The sequence below is a fragment of the Amborella trichopoda genome, chromosome 3 (assembly GCF_054954075.1).
Source record: "Amborella trichopoda isolate Santa Cruz 75 chromosome 3, AtrichopodaSantaCruz75HAP2 v2.0, whole genome shotgun sequence".
In the NCBI taxonomy this organism is placed as follows: Eukaryota; Viridiplantae; Streptophyta; class Magnoliopsida; order Amborellales; family Amborellaceae; genus Amborella; species Amborella trichopoda.
Window position 1 is genome coordinate 58,510,065 of NC_142338.1, and position 21,845 is coordinate 58,531,909.

General features: G+C 35.0%; 1 protein-coding gene across 10 annotated transcripts in view; it reads right to left on the minus strand.

Moving 5' to 3' along the window:
* SUVH4 (histone-lysine N-methyltransferase, H3 lysine-9 specific SUVH4-like protein) overlaps positions 1-20,932 on the minus strand; it is a 46,613-nt gene extending 25,681 nt beyond the window's left edge. For 4 of the 10 annotated variants that reach the window (XR_016051961.1, XR_016051962.1, XR_016051960.1 and 1 more), the window contains exons 1-11: positions 19,758-20,932; positions 16,496-16,567; positions 16,143-16,205; positions 15,461-15,529; positions 14,527-14,581; positions 14,318-14,427; positions 11,634-11,813; positions 10,157-10,255; positions 8,779-8,877; positions 2,649-2,698; positions 2,457-2,542 (exon numbers count right to left, since the gene is read on the minus strand). Coding sequence is in view for 6 of the 10 variants with exons in the window: in XM_011623446.3 (XP_011621748.2) it covers positions 2,457-2,542; positions 2,649-2,698; positions 8,779-8,877; positions 10,157-10,255; positions 11,634-11,813; positions 14,318-14,427; positions 14,527-14,581; positions 15,461-15,529; positions 16,143-16,205; positions 16,496-16,567; positions 19,758-20,252 (1,378 nt within the window). In the remaining 4 variants the exon portion in view is untranslated. Of the gene's footprint in view, positions 1-2,456; positions 2,543-2,648; positions 2,699-8,778; positions 8,878-10,156; positions 10,256-11,633; positions 11,814-14,317; positions 14,428-14,526; positions 14,582-15,460; positions 15,530-16,142; positions 16,206-16,495; positions 16,568-16,659; positions 16,728-19,757 lie in introns of all 10 variants that reach the window. The other 6 variants (XR_016051963.1, XM_020664259.2, XM_088861724.1 and 3 more) reach the window with 5 other exon arrangements.
* Between the last annotated feature and the right edge of the window lie 913 nt (positions 20,933-21,845).

The following is a 21,845-nucleotide window of genomic DNA, read 5'->3' on the forward strand; positions in this document are numbered from 1 at the left end:
ACATATTATGTGGATGATATAATAGTAACCAAGGAATCTGAGTTTTTGTAAGTCCCTATGAAGCTCGAGCACCATTCAAGCAACAAACCTTAGAACCTTACATCACACCATACAATTCTTTTAGTAAGAGAAGTGAGGAACAAGTTAACCGTCAATTTAAGTCTTTCTTGATGAATTTTCCTTGCAAAATTTTTGAATTTTAATGAGTTTGTGGAGAAATATCTTAGCTAATTTTACTTTGAAAAAGAGAATAAAAAATGGAACTTGTAAATGACAAACAAGAAAAACTGATTATACAAATTGCTCAAGGGAACTCCTTTTTACATTTTTGTTTGTTTTTTAAAGTTGGCTTTTTCCCGAAATAATGCAACGAAATCCTTCTAGAACTTTTTTTTGTAGATATAAATGAAAGTACTATGCACATAATGAGAAGATGATTGTTCGCAAGTCTCCAACACAATCAATCAATACAAGAATTACAAGAATTTATATTTTACTTTAAAAAATAGTTCAACCCACATAAAGGCCAAAAATCCTCCTTTCTTAATTCGATAAAAATAAAAAAAAAATAGAATGCTAGGAAGTATACAACAGAAAGCTACAAAGACAGGTCATTGTTCTTTTTGTTTTCATTATTTTGAAATAGCTATTTAGCAGATGCGCAAAAAAAAAAAAAAAAGGCTAATCAAGGAAAATAACAATTTCTTTGTTTTCAACAATTACATTGAGACTTTATAATTTTCCAAAATTCATTGGTAGTTCTTGGCTTCCTGAATTTTTGTTTGGTAAAATCAAAGCAAAAAAGGAGCAAATGTAACGAGTATTTTAGTTCATGTGTGATTTTCTTGATGAATGTTCACAATCCAGAATCCAGATACAAAGCCTATATAATGAAACATGCAATTCATTTATTTCATTGATATTTATTAAAGATTCTGATTTGCTAATATAGATAAGGGATTGTATACAATGAGACCATTTACCTTTGATACAAGGTGGTCACAATTACATACAACCGTCCGATGTGAAGTTTTAGCTTGGATGAGTCACAAAGTTTGAGAAAATTTCTTTTGAAGTCTGAGTTGGGTCAATGGAATAATTGAAGCCACCCAATTTCTCATCCAATGGTAAAGACTAATGTCTCCCCTTGTACCAAAAGTAAATGGTCTCATTCTATACTTTTCCAAATTTTTAAAAATTGAGCAAATATATATAAAATGGTCAAACCACCTCAAAAACCCACTAAGATGGTCAAACGAACCATTTATCAAAAAGTGGTCACATTTCACTCAAGCAACTCCCAAAGTAATCTGCTGTAAAATGCATACAATACCTTAAATCTGGGTTTGGAATCCTATACAACTGGGGTATTTTTGTAATTTAACCCAAACGTGACACAAGTAGGGCCGGATATCAAAATGTCTCACTTGTTTTGGGTTTTAAACCCAATAAAACCCAAAACAAGTGAGATTTTAATGAAAAAATATTTCTTAGTATGGAACCTAGAACAAAGGGGGATAATTTCACCATTTGACTCAGCCACTTAAGTTGAATCAAATGACGTAAATAACTCCGCTTGTTCCAGGTTCCAAACTCAGAACTAGATATTTCAATGAAAAACATGTTCAAGGTTTGAAACCCCACAAGAAGTAAGGAAGTCTAGGCCATATGACTCGAGCCACTTAAGTGCAGGAAAGCACCGAAATGACCCTACTTCTTTAGGATACCAAACAAAGGACAGGGGCATTTTAAGGTATTTTTAATGAACTATTTAGGGACGTAGTTGAGTGAACTAATCATTCTAAGAGACTACTCTATTGAATGAGATATTTATCAAAAAACACCTAAGAGATGAAATAATTAAAACAAAAAATCCATATCTTTTTATTTAATTTCAAAAATCCCATGAAAGAAAACTAATCATGATTTATTATAGTTGATATTTTAGGGGGTATTTTGAAAAATGGGTAAAAAATTAAATAGCTCAAATTTTAGGTGTATTTTGATAAATTGATTGATTTAACCACTTCTGATTTTTTTAGGTGGTGTAACCATTATAATGATATTTTCCCTTAAAATTTGTACGATTTGGTTTTCCTATTTAGAGTTATTTTTTTTGGGTTTTCAACATGATTCGCATAAGTCAACCAGGTCGGATCATGGTCGACCTAGATTGAGACTTTCTCAACTCATGAAGAAAATAAAGGAAATGAGTGGGGTTGGAAAAGGCCAAGTCCTAAGATATAGGAAAATGTATCACTAGATGGTTTATCATATTAAATCAAACTTCGTGAAAATTTTAACACATACTAATGCACACATACGAGCATTTCCTTTGGCATCCCTAAAGCATAAGAAAGGCTATTTCAGAATGGTACTAGAAAATGAAAAGCCAAGAAAGTGAAAGTAGCGAAAAAGAAAGACAATAACATCTTCACAGGAAACGTTCTACCTACCAGTGGGTGCAAATGGAGGATCCACCACGTTGGTTGCAGGAATCGGAAAGTTCTCTTGGCCTCCACTGATATCATCACAGACCACCCTTATGTTGATGCATAAAATTAAATAAGTCAGATGTTTAATCTACTTTTTCCTTTTCTGGAAGAAAAACTCAAAAATTAAGAAAGCAATTCTAAACCATCTCATACCCACGTCGATCCAGTATACTCCTTCCGGTTTGACCATAAGCAAAATGAACCTGCCAATTGATGGCACAATAAATGAATCTTTAGGAACTCAAAAATATCTTCAATATGGAAAGAACAACACATAATGAAGGGAAAGAGATATATATCGCCCTTCCTAACAATAGAATCCCAAATAAACCGTCAGGTCCATGGAAGCCAATTGACCCCCACCAAATTCAGAAGAAAAAAGAGACGTTTAACCTAGTCCTTTTAGCTTTTTCATATTCCAAATAGCAATATTTATTCTTTTCTTTTTTCTAATGACCATGTAATCCAGATCCACGAAAATCTCTCTCTCTCTCTCTCTCTCTCTCTCTCTCTCTCTCTGACGCGGTATAAACTTACCAACAAACAACAACGACAAAACTCACCACGTTGAGAGAAAAATAAAAATCGAGAAGAAAATCACAAGAAGAAACAACAAACATGCGGACCCGAGTCTTCCACTGCGGACCCACAAACACAAGAGAAGAAAAAATGCCCACAAGAAGCGCCTCTCTTTATACGGTAAACTGCCAATTTTTTCATTAATAAAAATCAATCTCCTTACAACTGATGTTCCACCTCCTTTTATAAACTCAATTTCTAATGCCCCACTAACCATAACACAACTTTTTCTAAAGATCAAGTAAAGGAAACGAATTTTCTTCTCTAAGATATAACGATGCTCCCCCCTTAATGTTAAGATGCAAACCCTACTCTAAAAGAGATAACAGTGTACCCCCCTTAATGGATGCAAACCCTCCAAAACGTCTTTATCTTTTCCAAAGACCTAGTCTCAAAGGAAACAACCTATCTATTCCTTCCAACATATGAAACAACCTAATCATGATTTCTCATGCAAAGAAAAAATACGGAACTACCAAAAAGTACAGACCTAAAGACAAGCTTCCTAAAAAAACAAAATTGTAACCTTAAATCCTAAAATAAATAACATTCCTAAAATTAACCGAATAAAAAAATAAGAATTTTAACATCTCTAAAAATAAAATTACCAAAAGCAAAATTAAATTTTTATAGCAACCAGATCTTGATCTGCATCACTCGCTCTCAAACATAGCATCCCAGATTCCATTAGGATGATGGAGTCATTAGAAAGAAAAAAAAAAAGGATCAAGATTATAATTTGGTCAATGAAAAAGGGTTTGGAGGGAGTTAAATGCCTTTATTGTTTAACTTGGAGAGGATCCATGGGCTTTCTATGGACCTAATGAGTTACTTGGGTTATTTGGGATTACAATTATAGAGAGCGCCGTATACGCCTTTTTTATTATAGTATATGGATGCAAGAGAAAGAAACACACATTTCAACAAAAGATGAAACAAACAGTACACTGAACTAAAGGTGAACTCAAGGAAAGCTAGCGTTTGCAATGGGGCACACGCCTCTTCCCCTTTTTTCTTTCCTACGCGTCATAATGGAGAGGACTTTTTTAGGATGGGACTTAACTGGCCATGTCAGAAAAGATAATAGTGGGTATGATAAGGTACATGGAGGATATGGTTTTAGGAAAAGAAACGAGATGGGTGATGCTATACTGGATTTTAATATGGCTTACGAACTAACAATAGCAAAAACCTACTTTAAAAAGTGAGATGAAAATTTAATAACTTATAAAATCGGATTATATGAAAGCCAAATAGACTTCATTCTAGTTAAGAAGGCAAAATCAACCATCATGTAGAGACTATAAGGTTATCCCATGAGAGAGTTTGACCATACAACATGGGCTCATATAGATGGATGCCTGCATAAAGAGATGGAACAGTAGTAGTGAAATTAACAGGTGTCCAAAAACTAAGTGTTGGAATTTAAAAAGGGACAAAGTAAACTTATTTGGAATAAATAGGTAAATGAAGGAAAATAGAATTTTGAGCTCGAGTTAGTGTTATGCGAAATGAGATGACTGATTGTATTAGAAAAGTGGCAAAAGAAGTTTTAGCAAAATCTAGAGGGCAAAAAAATTCTGATAAGGAAACTTGGTGGTAAAGTGATGAGGTTCAAAAGGCTATAAGCAAAAAAATGATGATGTTATAAAGCTTAGTAATATAATAGAAATAATCAAAACCTAGACGAATATAATAATGCTAAGGAAAACACTAAGAAAATAGTATGGCTAAACCTAAGGCATATGATAATCTATATAATAAACTGGGGACAATAGAAGGTGCAAAAGATGTCGTCAATCTAACAAAAATGAGAGCGAGGACAACGAATGATGGCGAATTTAATTTCAAAATTTGTTAAATGACAAACACTTTGGGAGCACAGCATTTGGAAAAACTTTCGATATAAATCAGGTCAGAGGTCATAGATACATTCGCAGAATTAGGATATCTGAAACGAAAGAAGCTTTGAGAAAGATGAAAATAGAAAAGGCTTTAGGACCAAATGGTATCTTGATAGGGATGGCAACAGATTGAGTGGGATCCGGTCTCGTCGAACCAAGACCCAAACCCGAAAATATAATGTGGAGCCCCGACCCGACCAGACACGATTGGACCCGACCCAAAAATCAAAATATCTATATATTTAAATATATTTCATAAATGTTTTAAACATATACAAGCATGATTCAAATATTACAACTAAAAAAATATAGTTATATTTATCTAAATATTATTTAAAAGTCATATATTTTCTAAAAATCAACACTATTCAAGTCGGGTCTACATGGACCCATACTCGACCCACCGGATTCAATTTTTGGACGTATACCTGGACCTGAGTCAGGTCTGACCGTCGGATCTGGGTCTATTGCCACCCCAATATCCTAATAGAGGTTTGGAAGTGCATGGGAAAGATTGACATATTATGACTAACCAAGTTGTTCAACAAGACATTGAGGACAAAAAAATGCCAGACAAATAGAGAAAAAGTATTGTAGTACCTATTTACAAGAACAAATGAGACATACATAATTGTATGAATTATCAAGAAATCAAAATTACAAGCCACATATGAAGCTGTAAAAGAGAGTGCGTGAGCAACGACTAAAACATGAAATGAGTGTATCAAAAAATCAGTTCGGTTTTATGCTAAGGAGGTCAACAATTAAGGTTATTTCCTACTTAGGCAACTAATTGCAAAGTTTACTTTAAGGAAAAGAGATAAGACCTCCACAAGGCCTTTATTGATTTAGAAAAAACATACGATAGGGTACTTAAAGAGTTAATTTGGTAGGTGTTGGAAAGGAAAGAAGTCTTTGGATATATTGACATGGTGAGAGATGTGTACGACAGAGCGCTAACTAGTGGAGATACACGTGAGTTTCCAATGACATAGGCCTACATCAAGGGTCAGCGTCGAGCTCGTATATCTCTTTGTTTTAGATATGGACGAATTAACTAGCCATCTACAGGATGAGGTACCTTGGTGTACAATGTTCACTGATGACATAATTTTGATTGACGAGACTAGAGGCAACATCAACACAAAGTTTGAACTTTGGATGGACTCTCAAGAATCTCAAGGTTTTAAAATTACTCACACTAAAAACATAACAAATGGAATGCAAATTCAGTAATAATAGGACTAGAAACGATGAAGTAGTTAAGATTGATAGCCAAAACATACCTATAAGATATTATTTTACCTATAGAGATTATTTTCGACATCTTGGGTAGATAATTCAAGAGAATAGAGAGATTGAGGAAGATATCAGGTATAAAATTAGAGCTGGGTGGATAAAGTAGAGATGTGCATCCAGAGTTTTATGTGATCACTACATAAGTTTTATAAGACAGTTTTAAGACCAACCATGCTTTATGAGAATGTTGGGCGGTCAAGAAACAAGATATCCATGGTATGAGTGTAGCTAAGATGAGAATATTGATATGGATGATTGGCAAGATAAGAAAAGATAGAATACGGAATGAATACATATGAGGGAACTTAAGGGTGGCTCCAATAGGCGATGAGGGAAAGTAGACTTAGGTGGGTTGCCACGTGCAGTGTAGACCTAATACAGCACCGGATAAGAGGGCAATTTGGTTCAAGTGGAAGGCTCTAAAAGACCAAAGGTTTGATATAGTGTGGGTATGGCCCTTGATAGAGAAGAATGGGCAGAACATGATTCGTTTAGCCAACCCCCCAAGCAATTGGGATAACGCTCTGATGATGGTGGTTATTATTATTATTTTAAATATTTATTAACAAATAGCATAAACATAATTAATATTGGTGTTATTACATTATAATATGCTTTATATTATAATTTTAACATCCAACAAAACTAAAAGGGAACTTTTATGGGACAGTTGTAAGACCACCCATACTTTATGGGATGGGATGTTGGGTAGTCAAGAAACAACATATCAATAGATTGAATGTAGGGAAAACTATACATACCCCATACATTATAATCTAGGACTTTTTGATATCATATTATTAACCCCAATACTATTTATTCTTGCATCCAATCCAAGCAAAAAAAGTTTTTTCTTGGACAAAAATACCTCTAATTTAACCCACATTTCTGTCCCAAAATGTGATGCCCAACATGTGTTGGGCTTTTGATATTAAAAAGCGACCAATCCAACACAAAATGCATTGGACTAGTTTATATTGAAAATGTGCCAGACAGGTTTCTATATTCAAGTTGTGCCGGTCCGGCCCATTCAAGTTATGCCAGTCCGGGCCATTTTGCGCCTAACCGGCTTAAAGAGAGTGGGAGCGTGATAAGAAAAAGAGAAACATGAGCTAAAATGGCAATATTTGGGTTCAAAAATTTAACTTCTTGGTGCAAGCAAGAATAAATAGTGTGGGTGTTAATAGTGTGGTACCAAAATTATTTTTTCTTGTTGGGCAGGGAACTCAAAAGAACGGGGTGGGGGAAGGGGGGGGGTAAAATGCCTAGAAAGTACAATCTATGGGGCATCTGTAATTTTCCTAACATATAATATCATTATATTTTATTATAACATTATGTTATTATCTTAATATATTGATATCATAATATTAATATTAATATTAATATTAATATTTTTTGTATTTTTATTATAATATTTTCTAATATTTTAGTACCATATTAATATTAAAAATAAGGGTGTGGTTTGTATAGAGCCTAGGCTCTAAACATTCAAATTAGAACCTACTTTCAAATAGTGTCTAGAAATGTGGTTTCAATACCGAAAATCTTTGCTATAACCTTAAAATACATTTTTATATTTATTTATAAATTTTAAAACTTAAAAAATAGTGTAGATTGACAGATTTATGAAAACTTGAAAATTGACAGTCCAAAAATGCGTTATAAAATGCAATATTTTCAAAACTTAAAATCTATTTTTTTCTCATGTGATGTCGAGATGATCAATTTGTTGATATTTGGGCATCAAAACAACCTCTTCTAATGAAATTTTTGAGGTAGGCTCAAATTTGATTGTTTAGAACCTCGGCTCTATATAAACCTTTCCCTAAAACTAATGATATTATATATTACATAATTATTTTAATTATGATATTATTATAAAGTTTTCATATCATACATATTATTTTTATTTTTATAATTCAATATTTATTATGAAATATCATCAACATCATTAATATTAGTATTATTAATTTAAATATTTGATTAAATAAATATAGATTTGATGATCATGTTACATAAAATAATTCTTATAATTTAAGAAATTTTTTTGAACTAGTAATTATAATTTAAGAATTACATACTTCATACAAGATTTTGTTCGAATAAGCGATATGTTCAAAAGCATTCTAGAGAGAGAAGGGACGTAAAAAAAAAATTGACCATAAAATGTTCTACAAAATAGGATCTAAACCGGTTAATTTGTTTATCATATTATAGATAGCCTATTTCCAATAAATTATTTTTAATTGGAGAAGACTAATATGTTACCATCAAATTATGAAATAAATGACTAAACTGGCTTAACAAAAAAATTGCTTTACAACTACTAGAATTTGTATACCTAGGATTTGATGCATGACCAAGTATTGCAAATACCCAGTCCCAAACGACCCATTAATCAGCTATAATGGACATTTTAGAAGCCAAAAAAATAGGAATCCAAACTACTTTAAAGATGAAAAGCAATATATCGAAATATATTCCAAGGACTTCAAAACCTTGTCTGTCTTCAAAGCAGGTTGTCCTTCAAGCCGTTTCAGGCGATACTTGAAGATAGTGAATCCAGAAACACCTCTCTCAGCCCAATAGTCTACAACCTGAGTAAAGACATACCAACAAGCCACATGTTAGATAATTTGCAGCTAGGTAGAATATTGGACACATTATTATTTACATATTAATAGCAATCAAGAAATTAGGATAAAAAATTGAAGTGTCATGTACAAAATACTAAAAAAATGAAGACAAATGCAAGATATTAGGGCAAACATTACAATGCCCAAGAAGGTAACCAATTTCATCAAATCCTGATGCTCAAGAGTTTACCTAATTTCTAAGATCCATTCATGTTAAGGAATCAGAATCGCAAAGTGCCATTGTTATGGAGCAAGGCCCTTTTAGTGACAAAAAGACACTGAACTCTCCATGCCACCATAGAACTAGAATTTCAAGAATACCTCAACATGAATCAAAGAGAAGCCATCTACAATGGAAAAACAAAAAAGCACAGCAAGGAAAAATACCTACGGTCAAGGGGGTAGCGAAGAAGTGTGTACAGTAATAAGCCTTCCCTTCTAAGATTAATAACTTTTGAAGTTAAATCTCTCATATTGAATGTATCTAAATTATTTCCATAAATTGATATTTGCAATTAATGAGTTAAAAGGTGTACGGGGTCATGGCAACCCATGGGCCACCTCATACTGGAGGTGGCACAAACAAAAAAGAGGGCGGATCGGTTGAAGAGAGAGAGAGAGAGGAAAACAGACCTATAACCCCTCCCACCCCCCAATGTTTCAAGAGGAATGCTTCAATAGAGAGAGAGTGTTGAAGAGAGAGAAAGAGGATCTCTCTCTCTCTCTCTCTCTCTCACACACACACACACACACAAAAAAAACACACATACGTGACCAGACCTCTCTCACACACACATAGGGCACAATAAATAAGCCCATGCAAATGCGCACTCACTCACACACAAAGAATCCCAGGCTGGTGCCCTGGCCAAAGTGCTAGACACACCACAGCGGCCAACCTGAGTTAAGCAGGTGCCAAGGAACTTTGGAGCCTTGAGCACTGCCTATATGTCCATGGCGGCTGCCTTTTAATACACAGTTTTTGCAATTTCACCTTTTATTTGTTTAAACAAGGTAATATAACACTACGGGATATAATGGAGATTCCACTAAATTAAGTCCACCCCAAAGATAGAATAAGAAAGACAGAGAGAGCACTCATCCAACTAGGTACAAAAACAGAGGATAACCGAAGGAACAAGGAAGAAATTCGTAAGTACATTGTCTTATAAACCACAAAGCCACATGAATCTTTGCAGAACATGTGAAATTGATGAAAAAAATCCTTTCAAGCTACTACCTTATACAAGCCATCATATGTGTAGACCTTGCCGCAGTAGCTACTTTCAGATTTATGACCACGAGTTACTCTTACAGGGACGCCATGTTCCAAATTATGCTGTCATTTAATAAAAAAGTTAGCTCCAAATAAATGATGCGAGCCAGAATAGAAGTAGAATATTGATACTACAACCAGTAACAAGGACGAGTATAGTAGCCATAGACTAAAAAATAATTTCACAATTCCAGATTGTCCATTGAATTAATCCAAACTCAAAAAGGCTTCAAAAGCCACTCCAACACTTAATAATGGTCAACAAATATAAACCATGAGTCGGTGATGAAACATATATCATATTCAAGTAGATATAGCTGCCATGACCTTCACAGAAAAAGATAAGGATTCCCCAAATGAGCCCCGACTGACAACAAAACAATGCAGATTTTATGAAACTCAAATAGGATGTAAAAACCATTTTTGAAAAAATTGCGATCTGATGGACTGATTGATGAACATGAAATACACAAACCAAGGTAACAAGCAAGGACAACTAGATGGTTGTTATCCAACATATTCAATGTGGCTTCCGTGGATTTTGATAACATCAAGTCCAAATTCTCCTAAATTTGACGAGTCATGGTATGCAGTATGTACCAAAGCTATAGCTATAAATGCATTCCAATAAACTAATGTATGAACATAAAGAAACTAAATTAACCCAGCTACAATTAAAGAAACCGAATACTAAAAGAAAAAACCTATTAATAACTATCTTCTAATTTGATTGGAAAAGTTGCATGTGGGGTCCAAGCAGCACCTCTTGGAGGTTATTTTGACTGGTATACCATCCACCACTTCTGAGTGTGTCATGGATCATGGTATGTATCAAACATACGAAAATAAATGCACTACAATATACTGATGCATGGACACAAAGAAACAAAATTAACCTAACTACAACTAAAGAAACTCAATATTACGAAGAGAGAGCTACCAATAACTGACTTCTAACATGATTTGGGAATTCAAACATGCCCCCCCCATACTTGGAAGTCCTATAGGGGTCGAAGCACCCTTAGGGTGTGTCTGCATGCCGCTATAAGTTGCTGCACGAAACCACCCTTCTAGGCATCAGTGTAAAACACCTTGTCGATAGTTTTGAACTTATGCCAAAAAGCAGCAACTACCATATATGTATGTCTGGGGTAAAATGTCACAGGAGAAGATAAATGAACTAGTAGGAAGCTCTTTTCTACTGCTTGGATGTGATACATCAACTCAGATGTGCAAAATTACAAGTGCAGCCACATGTACTCATAATTCAAAAAAGCATTAACAAAAACTCATGTACTCATAAATCAAAAAAGCATTAACAAAAACTCATATTTAAGATGGTTAATGGACATTTCTCAAAAAAAGATGGTTAATGGACAATGCAAATGGTGATCCAGAAACAAAGAGGACCAACTCAAGTAATATCATAGATAAACCGTACCTTTAATGCCAAATTCCCCCGTTTCATCTCCTGGTCTGCAATTTGACGCTTGTTACCAAGTAAATTGTTCCCACCTTGACCAGTATACACAATATCTTCTGAATTGTCTTGGTCATCCTCATACTGACCTGAGAGGACTATGGACACTGCAAGAGGAAAGCTATAACTTTTGTACTGCTCCTGCAATAATTTATAGAGGAATAAGGCCAAATAAAAACAAATTATTCTACAAATAATTAACAAAGAAAATTTGGAAAAATCAAAGAGATAGCAACAGTACATCACCGAGAGTCAGTGTAGATCTCAATCAGTCATCTCCATAATGACATAAAACACACAAGAGGAATAGCCCTTGTAATCATTTAAAGCTTTTATTAAAGAAGACAACGATCTCTTCACTTGAGCATTTCCTATGAACAAGTGTTGCATCAAGGAGGCATTTCACATTGAAAACTTGTAATCTATATTTCTGCACCACATTCAGAAGTTTCGAAGTACTTTTAAGGTTTAGCCCACATGGAAAAATGTTTTACAAAATGTGTGCTTAATTTCACATGTAGACAAGTCCTAATCCCAACAAGAAATTAAACAATTGGCATAAGTCAAGATTGTTCTATTAAAATTAGTTAACCACTTCAAAGATTGTTAAGGTATATACCAAGTTTTCCATAAAAGGGTACAGATAAGCAGGGACATGTATGCCAAATTGACAAGAAAAGAAGTGGGAGAAACATGATGGGAGAGATAAGAGAGTTAAAGGAGTAGATGCCGCAATTATATGCGTGGATGGATCATAGTCATCATTGACAGCTCATCATGCACAAGGAAGTAATTGTGATCAATTCCCTCTGCAGCTGGCCATCTGCCATATCATTACCGTCCTCTATAGACATGACAGAAGGTACAACCAACAAAATTTCTCAATACAAGGACCTCCATAATGCTTGCAGGCGCCAACCGCCAAGGATAGGGTGGGACTCTTTATGCCCAAGAAATGACGTTAACTGAGTCACCCTCAGCTATGAGGGGGGACAGAAATGATAGGATCACACAGAAGAGTCTCAATCCTGCCAACAGAGCGCACAGTAGTAGTGGAGTCATAAACCCTGATCAGTCTCGAAAAGGATCTCCATATGCTTCCCATCAAGTCCCTAAATACTCCAACAACTGCATGGCCAGGATTCCCAAACGAACAAACTCCCATCAAATTTGAATTTCATTGTCTCAGTCAAGGGAGGTGGCTAATAATATGGATTAGGTCTGTTCAAAACACACTTTTAAATGAAATGCTTCAATCTGTATGTTAGTCAAGTTAAAATCAAGCTTGTTTTTATTGACAAGGAAATCAATCAGCACAAACACTTTTCATGAATGCATAATGAATCTAACCAATGTGAGGAAATGGGTTGAAAAGGTCAAGGAAGCATATGGTACTTCACAAATGTTAATGGACGGTGGCCATCTAATGAATGGCAATGCTTGACAAATATTTTAGCAGGGGGATCGTCCATGAGACCAGGGCTTTTATTCCATATGTTACATTAGGAGAAGCTTGTCGACCATCTCAACATATATCGCAAAATTTCACAAATATGGTTACCAAAGGTGACTCATTCAAAGAACATGATGAGGAATTGAGGTGAGAAGCTAGTAAAGGTAACTTTAAGAACTTGTTGGCAGTAATTTCAGCCATGGGGAAGCCTACATAGTTATTTCTACGCTAGGGACGGGCAGTCTCCTATGAGTTCACTAGGATCAAAATCCACTTTCTTGATATACAATTTATATGGATTTCTAGCTCTCCATGTGTGCTTCAAGTGAAGATGTTAGAACGCAAACAGTTTGAATGCACTTTGTTGATAATGAATAAAAAATACTTAAAAGAAAGAGATATATAAATGTCACATGGTCTTAAGAAAAGGGAATGGTAGCATGTACCAGCCAGAACACCAAACTTGGGGTTTCTTCATCTCAAAAAACAACCTTTTTAGGAGATGGGGACCCAAAGTAATTGCAAATCACATTAAAATCAATATCCTCCAAAGTTGATTTTGATTGGAGCTCCACAATGCACACCTCCAAATTCCCCATATCTAATGCCCGTTGAACTGGACAGTGCAGGTCTGATGTTGGGGAGGCTTTGAAGAATTCTAGGAGCTCCATATCAGTCTTTTCTTGTTTTCTTGAGGAAACTGTCTTTTGAAGTGTAAGAGAATCATTTGAAACTGGTTTTGGTTACTCGCATACCTCCAAACTTATTTTTGATGCACCAAGCTTGGTGTCCTGGGGCAACATGCTATCATTCCCCAATTAGAAAACCACTATAAGAATGCCAGCCTATGACCAAATTCAACCCTCAATACATACCATGAAAGACACATCAGCTAGCAGTTCACGGAAAACCTTCCAAAATAGAAGCAGCAAGTAGCAGGCTTCCAATCAAATGCATGGATAAGTAAGCTTAGGCTAGTAGTAATAGTCAACTAAACATCATTCGCTAAAGAACAAAACTACAATAAATAAAATAAGTGAGAGCAACAGTGCCGATTATCATATTGACACAGTTCAGGAATAGCAGGACCATGAGCATTGAAAGAAACATGGCAAACTAGAAGAATTACAACATCTTGAATCAACCAATCCACAAATTTAACATTAAGCAGCTTAAGTAATTCCAGAAATACCTCTGTTCTATACTCGTTTCCCATAAAATCAATTCCATTTAGCCAGTGACTGTGAAAACCTATCGCAACCATTTCAGCCCGAGAAAAGAATTGATGCCCTACATCAACACCTGTCAATGTAACACATATCAGCAATTTCCTGAACCAACTTTGACTCAGAAAAAGAAACTTTTGCACATTAGAATTCTACAGCCAGCAGAGGACAAGACCTGGAATATCACCGCATCTTTTTCTAGCATACAGAATAGCATTAGTTTCAATCATCTGTCAGAAAATAATGACAGTGAAATCTGTTAAATACAAGATGCAATTGGGGCAATCAAAAGAGATGGAAAACATAAAGCCATACTACCTTGAAACAACAGATAAACATGAAACAGCAAAGCATAGAAAAACACACAGATTACATTTTTTTATTGACAGGGGAATACATATTTCCATCATAAATAATATTTAGCAATCCATATTTCCCATATGACACTTTTTATACTTATCCAACAAAATTCAGAATTGCCAAAAATGCTATACCAGCCACGTAACATTATGCATGGATAAGAAAGTAAAAACTGTCAAGTTGGGAAAGACCAACATATCAAGGTTTAGAAAATGAAAGAGACCAAAAGAAAAGAAAATTCTCAAAACATTAGTCAACAAGACACCTATCAGAAGGATTTCATTTGCATGAGTAACATTTCATGAGTACAAAACACTGAATAACGGACAGCTCTCTCCTAATATCAAAACAATAACCTGTTTAAATTTTAAACCAAAATGGAAGCAACACTAATAAGTAGAAAAAAGGCCCAAAAGTTCATAACATAGGCATTTTCAAGAATAAAATGGCAATGTGCAGTCTATTGACCACTTAGTCAACAGAAAACTACTTTATGCAACAAAACCTAATTAATTACAGTCAAAAAATAAATAAATGTGGCCAGCTTCAGCAAGCAATCAAAGAATGGAACATAATGGTATTTGTAAGAAACCAAACGGTAGACTTTCAACATCCTTGTCACACATAAAAAGACACAAGCAACCAATACCTACAAAAAGAAGCAAAGAACCACAACGAGAAATGTAAATCATGATATAGCCACTTGCCTTAACTTCAAAACATAAAAAAATAAAAACCTAGAAACGTGCCTTGGTTATGGCCTTGAGATCAGGCCGTTGGGCCTTTGTCTTGAGTTCCACCCGTAACACACCTCCATCCTGCAAACCTCCACGAAGATAAAATTGTGACCAAAAAGCAAGAATAAAACCATGTTAATCTTTTGTTATTTCATTTGTGCAAACACTATTTAAAAACACGGAGCTGGGCATGGAAACAGGCAAGGGGCAGGTCCAAGTCGGCCCACCGAACCACGAGACTGACTGGTCAAGACTTGGACCAGAATCATTTGTTTTCTTAAAGACCCTGATAAACTAGGTCAAGACTCAGTTAGAATTTGTTATGACTCAAAGTTACTCGAGGTGGGCTCATCCAGAACAGGTAAGGTGCCGGGTCCGGATGACTAGGGCAAGTCTGAGTAGGACTCACACAAGCAAGTTTGACTAGGGCATATAATGGAATATCACACCTTTGTGGTAATGAAAGGTCTTTAAGTGATTTCACAAAAAACAATTAGCGATAATTAGAAGCTCACTGCTTGTCAGAACAACAATAATAATAATTCGAGGCCGACTAATGGGGCTTCTGCCACTACCAAGTCAACATATAGCAGACTACATAACATGTTTACCCACAAATGTATTATACATGACAAAGCAGATGGATTATGGTTATTCTCAAAACCGCAAAACGTATGTATGACATGCAACTTACCTTCTTTAGTTTTGTAGGAGTTGATTTGGAACTGGTTTTGCCTTTTGACTTATGTGATTTACCCTACAAAACAACACAATTAATCTTAGCCTCTAATGATTCTCAAGCCAGATACGAGATTTTGATGAATGAAACCAGAAAAATAAATAATAAAGCCCTCATTGTATAAGTGACTATTTCCAAATCAAAGCTAAACCCATGAGTTTCCAATTTCCCGAAAGATCTTGGTAGCACAGCCGGAAGGATGCCATAATTTTCTTTTCAATGGGTTCATGAATGAGAAATGTGAAACTGCCAGGAAGACACACACGCATGCATGCATCATGACATCATCTTATATAACCGATGGCTACCTTAACCTTGCAATGGTTAGCAACTTCTGGCTCATTGGTTGTTTCTACTCTCCTACACCTTTTCTCCTCTCCCTACAAAATAACAGAAGGATGGGTCAATTAATTCCTTTAACATCTTCCAATAGTAAGTAGCTTAGTTCCTTTAATAATGAAGAGTAGCTTACAGGCAGATGACCTGAGATCAGAACATTGCACATATGCTTCAATTAAGTAGAGATATAAGGCACTATAACTGCCAAACAAAAAAAAACGGATCATGCTTTTTCTAATCAAATATCTATATGTGAAGCAAATATTCTTTGTTCACCTACTTCAATGCCATAAAGATACTTACGAGAGTCACAAAGATCATCAAAGAGTACTGCAAATGAAACTTGAATAGGTAATTATATCGGTACAAGAATCATCCACCCTAGGTAGCGATTAGGTTCGCAATGCAGCATTTCTATGAAGGAATCGTCACAGATCCCGATTCCTAGAAATTAGGAATCCCAATTCCACATTTTTTAATCTCGTTCCGATGTCTTTGGAATCTAGATTCCACCTCACCAAATTTTGCGAATTTGTTAAGTGTTCAAGACTGTGATTCACCAATATGAGACCTCACTTCCTATTTTTAGGAATAGCGATTGGAGATATTTGGAATCTAGATCCACAACATCAAAATGTCAAGTGGTATAATGATTGCCAAAATTTATCGAATGCTTGGAATTTTTAAAAACTATTAAAATTTTTGTTATTTAAAATTTGTTAATAATTAATATCTGATGGGTATCTAAAAACTCCATGGGGTCTCGACAAACTCTAGTTCACACCATTCCTGAACTTTGGAAATTTGTTATAAATGTCTTATTTAAAAATACATTATTATTAAATAAAGCAATTTTATTTTCTTTTATTCAATTTAAAAACTCTAGAAAAGTACTTAGTTAAGGGTACTCGACCTTGTTTCCAATACTTGTGAAGAACTATGATAAAGGGCACTCAATAAATCGACTCCAATGTTGGGAGAGGGCTGTCAAATATATTAATTCCAATAATTGAGGAGCCATGGGTAACCGTACCCAATATAATTCTTGCTTATAGAGAATCTAAAACATTAAATCTTTTGCCTTTTGGAACTCGTCTCCGAATAATTTCTGGCATGGTTCTAAGTGATTTGGTATGCAATTCCCCTAAGTTAGAATCTCGACTCCAAGTTGAGAAGAATGTGATTCCAACAATGGAAGAATCTCGATTCTTATTGGATCAGAGAGCAATTCCCAAATGGTAAGAATCCCGCTTCATGAGATACACATTGTACAGAAGGCTATCCCAACTATAGGAATCATCTGACTACTTACGATTCCATGATTCAATTCATGAAACGATTTGGAATCATAGGCGCTTCCAACAACTATAGATCAGACAAACAAAAAATATAATTTAAATCACAATTTATATTAAAAAGTTGCCCGATTGCCTAAACTAATCAAAGATAATAACTACTGACTAATAGGAGACTGGCAGACCGCACTCAATTATGGGTCCACGGTGCCAAGAGGCTCCACGCAGGCTTCATGAGGGCAGTTGAGTTCCCAGGCATGAAACATATTAAAAAATAGAAAAAGAGAATATAGAGTAACAAAAATATATGATATAGATGGTAGCGATGTTATTAACACCAGACTGGTAATTGGACCCATGAGGGCACTGGTACGGTCCAAAGCTACGGGAACAGTAAGAAAAACTGAAGGGATATTTTATCAAATCACACTGTGGAGATGAACTATTTAGCATTTCACCCATTAATTTCCAACACTTTTGACCCATGATGATGTGTCTTTTGATGGACTATCAGAAATCTGATCAAAAGAACAAATCGGATCAAAAGAACCAAGTCATATGTTAAAGGGTGCGGTTTGTATAGAGCCGAGGCTCTAAACAATCAAAGTAAAGCGCACCTTCAAATAGTGTCGAGAAATGTGGTTTCAATACTGAAAATCTTTGTGATGGCCTGAAAATACATTTTCATCTTTAGTTATAAAATTTAAAGTTTCAAAAATAGTGTAGATCAAGCAGATTTATGAAAACTTGAAAATCTTCAAAAATTTGACAGTCCAAAAATGTATCACAAGATGCACTATTTCCAAAACTTGAAATCTATTTTTTTCTCATGTCCCTGCATCTTGATGTCGAGATGATCAATTTGAGGGTATTTGGGCATCAAAATAACCTCTTCTAGTGAAATTTTTGAGGTGTGCTCTAATTTGATTGTTTAGAGCCTCGGCTCTATATAAACTTTTTTCTATGTTAAATAGTTCAACTCTTAGATATGATATGATAAACTTCCTACAAATAAATGAAAAGAATTAATAAACTACAAAAAGTATGCCAGAACCGGCTGGCTCAACTGGTCCAACCAGTTGAATGATCAAACACCAAACCATTTCCAAGCTTGGTTTGTGGTCTAACCATTCGGACCAGCTGATCATGTCCAAGCTTGGTTTGTGATTCTAAGTTTTTGGGGCACCTGCACGAGTTATGCAGTTTTTATGGCCACTGTTTTCAGATATCCCAACAAGCAATTTATAATGATGAGAAATTAATAGCAATAAATTATGAACCTGGTTAATTTCCCATCACGCTTCCAATGCATGACTTATCGTATTTTTTTAATGTGAATTTCCATGTACATTTCAAAGAGCAAAAAATTCAGATAACAAGCATAAATGAACAAGGGCATAACCAATTCACAATTTGCAAAGAACACCCAACTGAGGACACAAAACATTCAAATAAACCGATTACAGCTGTCAGCGCTTTTCATTAACCACTCTGAAAAAATTATTAGAAAACGGGCACAGGAAATTGCAAGGAACAATAAAATGACAGCACAAAACATTCAAATGAAACACAGTAGTTTCTTCCATTAACCTATCTGAACAGTTAAGAAAAAAAGATTTTTAGAAAAAAAAAAAAAAGGCATGACCTATTTTTTTAGAATTTCCTTTTGTTTTTGGCATGGCGCCCAGACAGGGCTGTTTTCCAGCCTGACAGCCTTGGGCACAAATTGCATGCACATGCTTGATGATTCACACGATTCTGTAATTAACACCATGCATCGCATATTACCATGTTCTTCATGGTGACAGGAGCCAAGAGTATAGGCAAATTTGGTCTTACACGGTAATGAAAAAAGAAGCCATTTCAAAAATAACAGTCTAGTGTGACCAAAACAAAAAATAATTTATTAAAGGTTACCAGTCTCGATAACGTGTACCTGAACAGCTTGAAGAAAAAGAGCATTGAAGATCTTTAGTGTGTCTTTAACCCTGGCATCCGCACTCATCCCAGATTGATGACAGAGATTGGTCTCGAAACGTTCACCTCCAATGAATCCATTCTCACCCATATCCATTGTGTTACCTGCAAGCTCCTCCCCGTTGCTTACAAACCCTGCCTCAGGTACCAAATCGGCTCGCAAACCTTCTGAAGCTTGCTCATGGACTTTGGCCTTCTTACTCTTAATCGTTCTCATTTCATACTTCCGAACCCTAGCGTTATTTGGCCCCTGATTTTCATCTTGCTTCTGAAGCCTAGCGCTCCTTCTTCTCTCGGAGAAAACTTCCTGTGATATCTTCTTCACCGGAACAGACACAGTTCTCGTTATTGTAGCTGCAGAGGCTTCATGGATCAGATCTTCACTACCATGTGAATAAATTTTTGGTGAAACATGGGGATTCAGAATGAAGGTTGGGGAAGCATCAGAACCCATGATTTCAATCAAAACTAGACGGGATGGTGAAAAATTAGCGAAAGAACTAGAGCGAGGAGGATAAATGAGCTCAGAGACTGGTTTTAGAAGTAATTTAGGAAGGGCAGCGGCTACTAGTTTAAGGCAAACGTTGAAACAAATGCCACAATCCACTGGTTTTAGGGCAAGACCTGAAACCTTAGAAGCTGGAGATAGAGAGAGATGAGAGCTACTGGTTTTATATACAGAGAGGGAGCTGATGCAAAAATTAGAGAGAGAGAGAGAGATCAAAATAAGAGTAATTAGAGAGAGAGAGAGGCTAACAATTTCATAGAGAGAGAGAGAGAGAGAGAGGTGGGAAATGGTGATTGGTTAAAGGGGGAGATAGACGTTGCAAATGGGAAGTTTCTCTCTCATCCCCAATTGGCAGTTGGGAGGGCGGGAAAACACTGAGTGGGCGAAGAAATTGGGAGTTTCTCTCTCTACACTTTTTATCCCCTCTGCGCGCGATGCTCCCGAATTGCGCCGGAACAATCCTGCATTTTCAAGTTTTCATTGAATTTCAAACTAAAAACAGTAAATAGTTACCTTAAAGAGGTGGGTGGTATGTGCTACATTAAAACACGTCATTTTCCAATTAAGCTCCACCTTTTTGAAATAGGAAAGCTTTCTAATTTATGTACTTCCCCATCCAACCGTCCAATTTATCGTAAGGGAAGTAAGTATAAAAGGCTTTCCCGAATGGGTCCGTTTGTCTAAATGTAATTTGAGTCTCGCAAAATAAAAATAAAAATATTTGAATGGTAGCTTGTGATGGATATAATTATCAAATTATTAGTATTTTTATTCATATTTTATTTTAATATATAATTTATTTATTAAGTATGAGTAAATTTTGAAATTTTTTATAAAAATACAATCGTATTTTAAAAATTAATATATTGGGACCTTATTTGTAGAATACCTGATCTTTTAGTAAAAAAATTAACTTTATCAAAATGATAAAATTATTTTTTATATTTTAGATATTTATATATATAATAGTTTTTTAAAAAATTACACATATATTTAGTAGATCCATTTTTCACAACTCATTCTAATATTAATATTTGTATTAGAATAGTTGTGAATAGTATATTATCCCTACTAAATTGTTCTTCCGCATTTTAATTTATTTGCTTTTAACTGAAAAACTACCCAGAGTTGGATTAAATAAAGATTTTTATTTTAATAAAAAGTTTGAACAAGGTCTTTACCTCACTCGGAATTATAGGCAGTAAATTGAGATTCTGTCACCTGGAAATCAAGGGCAAATTACATTTGATGTTATCACAATAAAATGAATGTATCTTGGTAAAATGAGCTTCAGCGATATTATCACAATAAAATTGTTATATGATAATAATTGATAGCATTTTGAAAATTAAATTATGTTAAAACTTAACTAAAAATAGACTTATTAATTTTAATGCGTCAGTTGCTTAAGTTGCGATCCCAGTGCATATCATTTTTTAAAGCTAAGAATTCGGAAGAACCTCAAAAATAGCTTTACGATCTCAATTTTAGAAAACAATAATTAAGTACCTAAGAGATAGCTTTAATATTGAGGAGGAA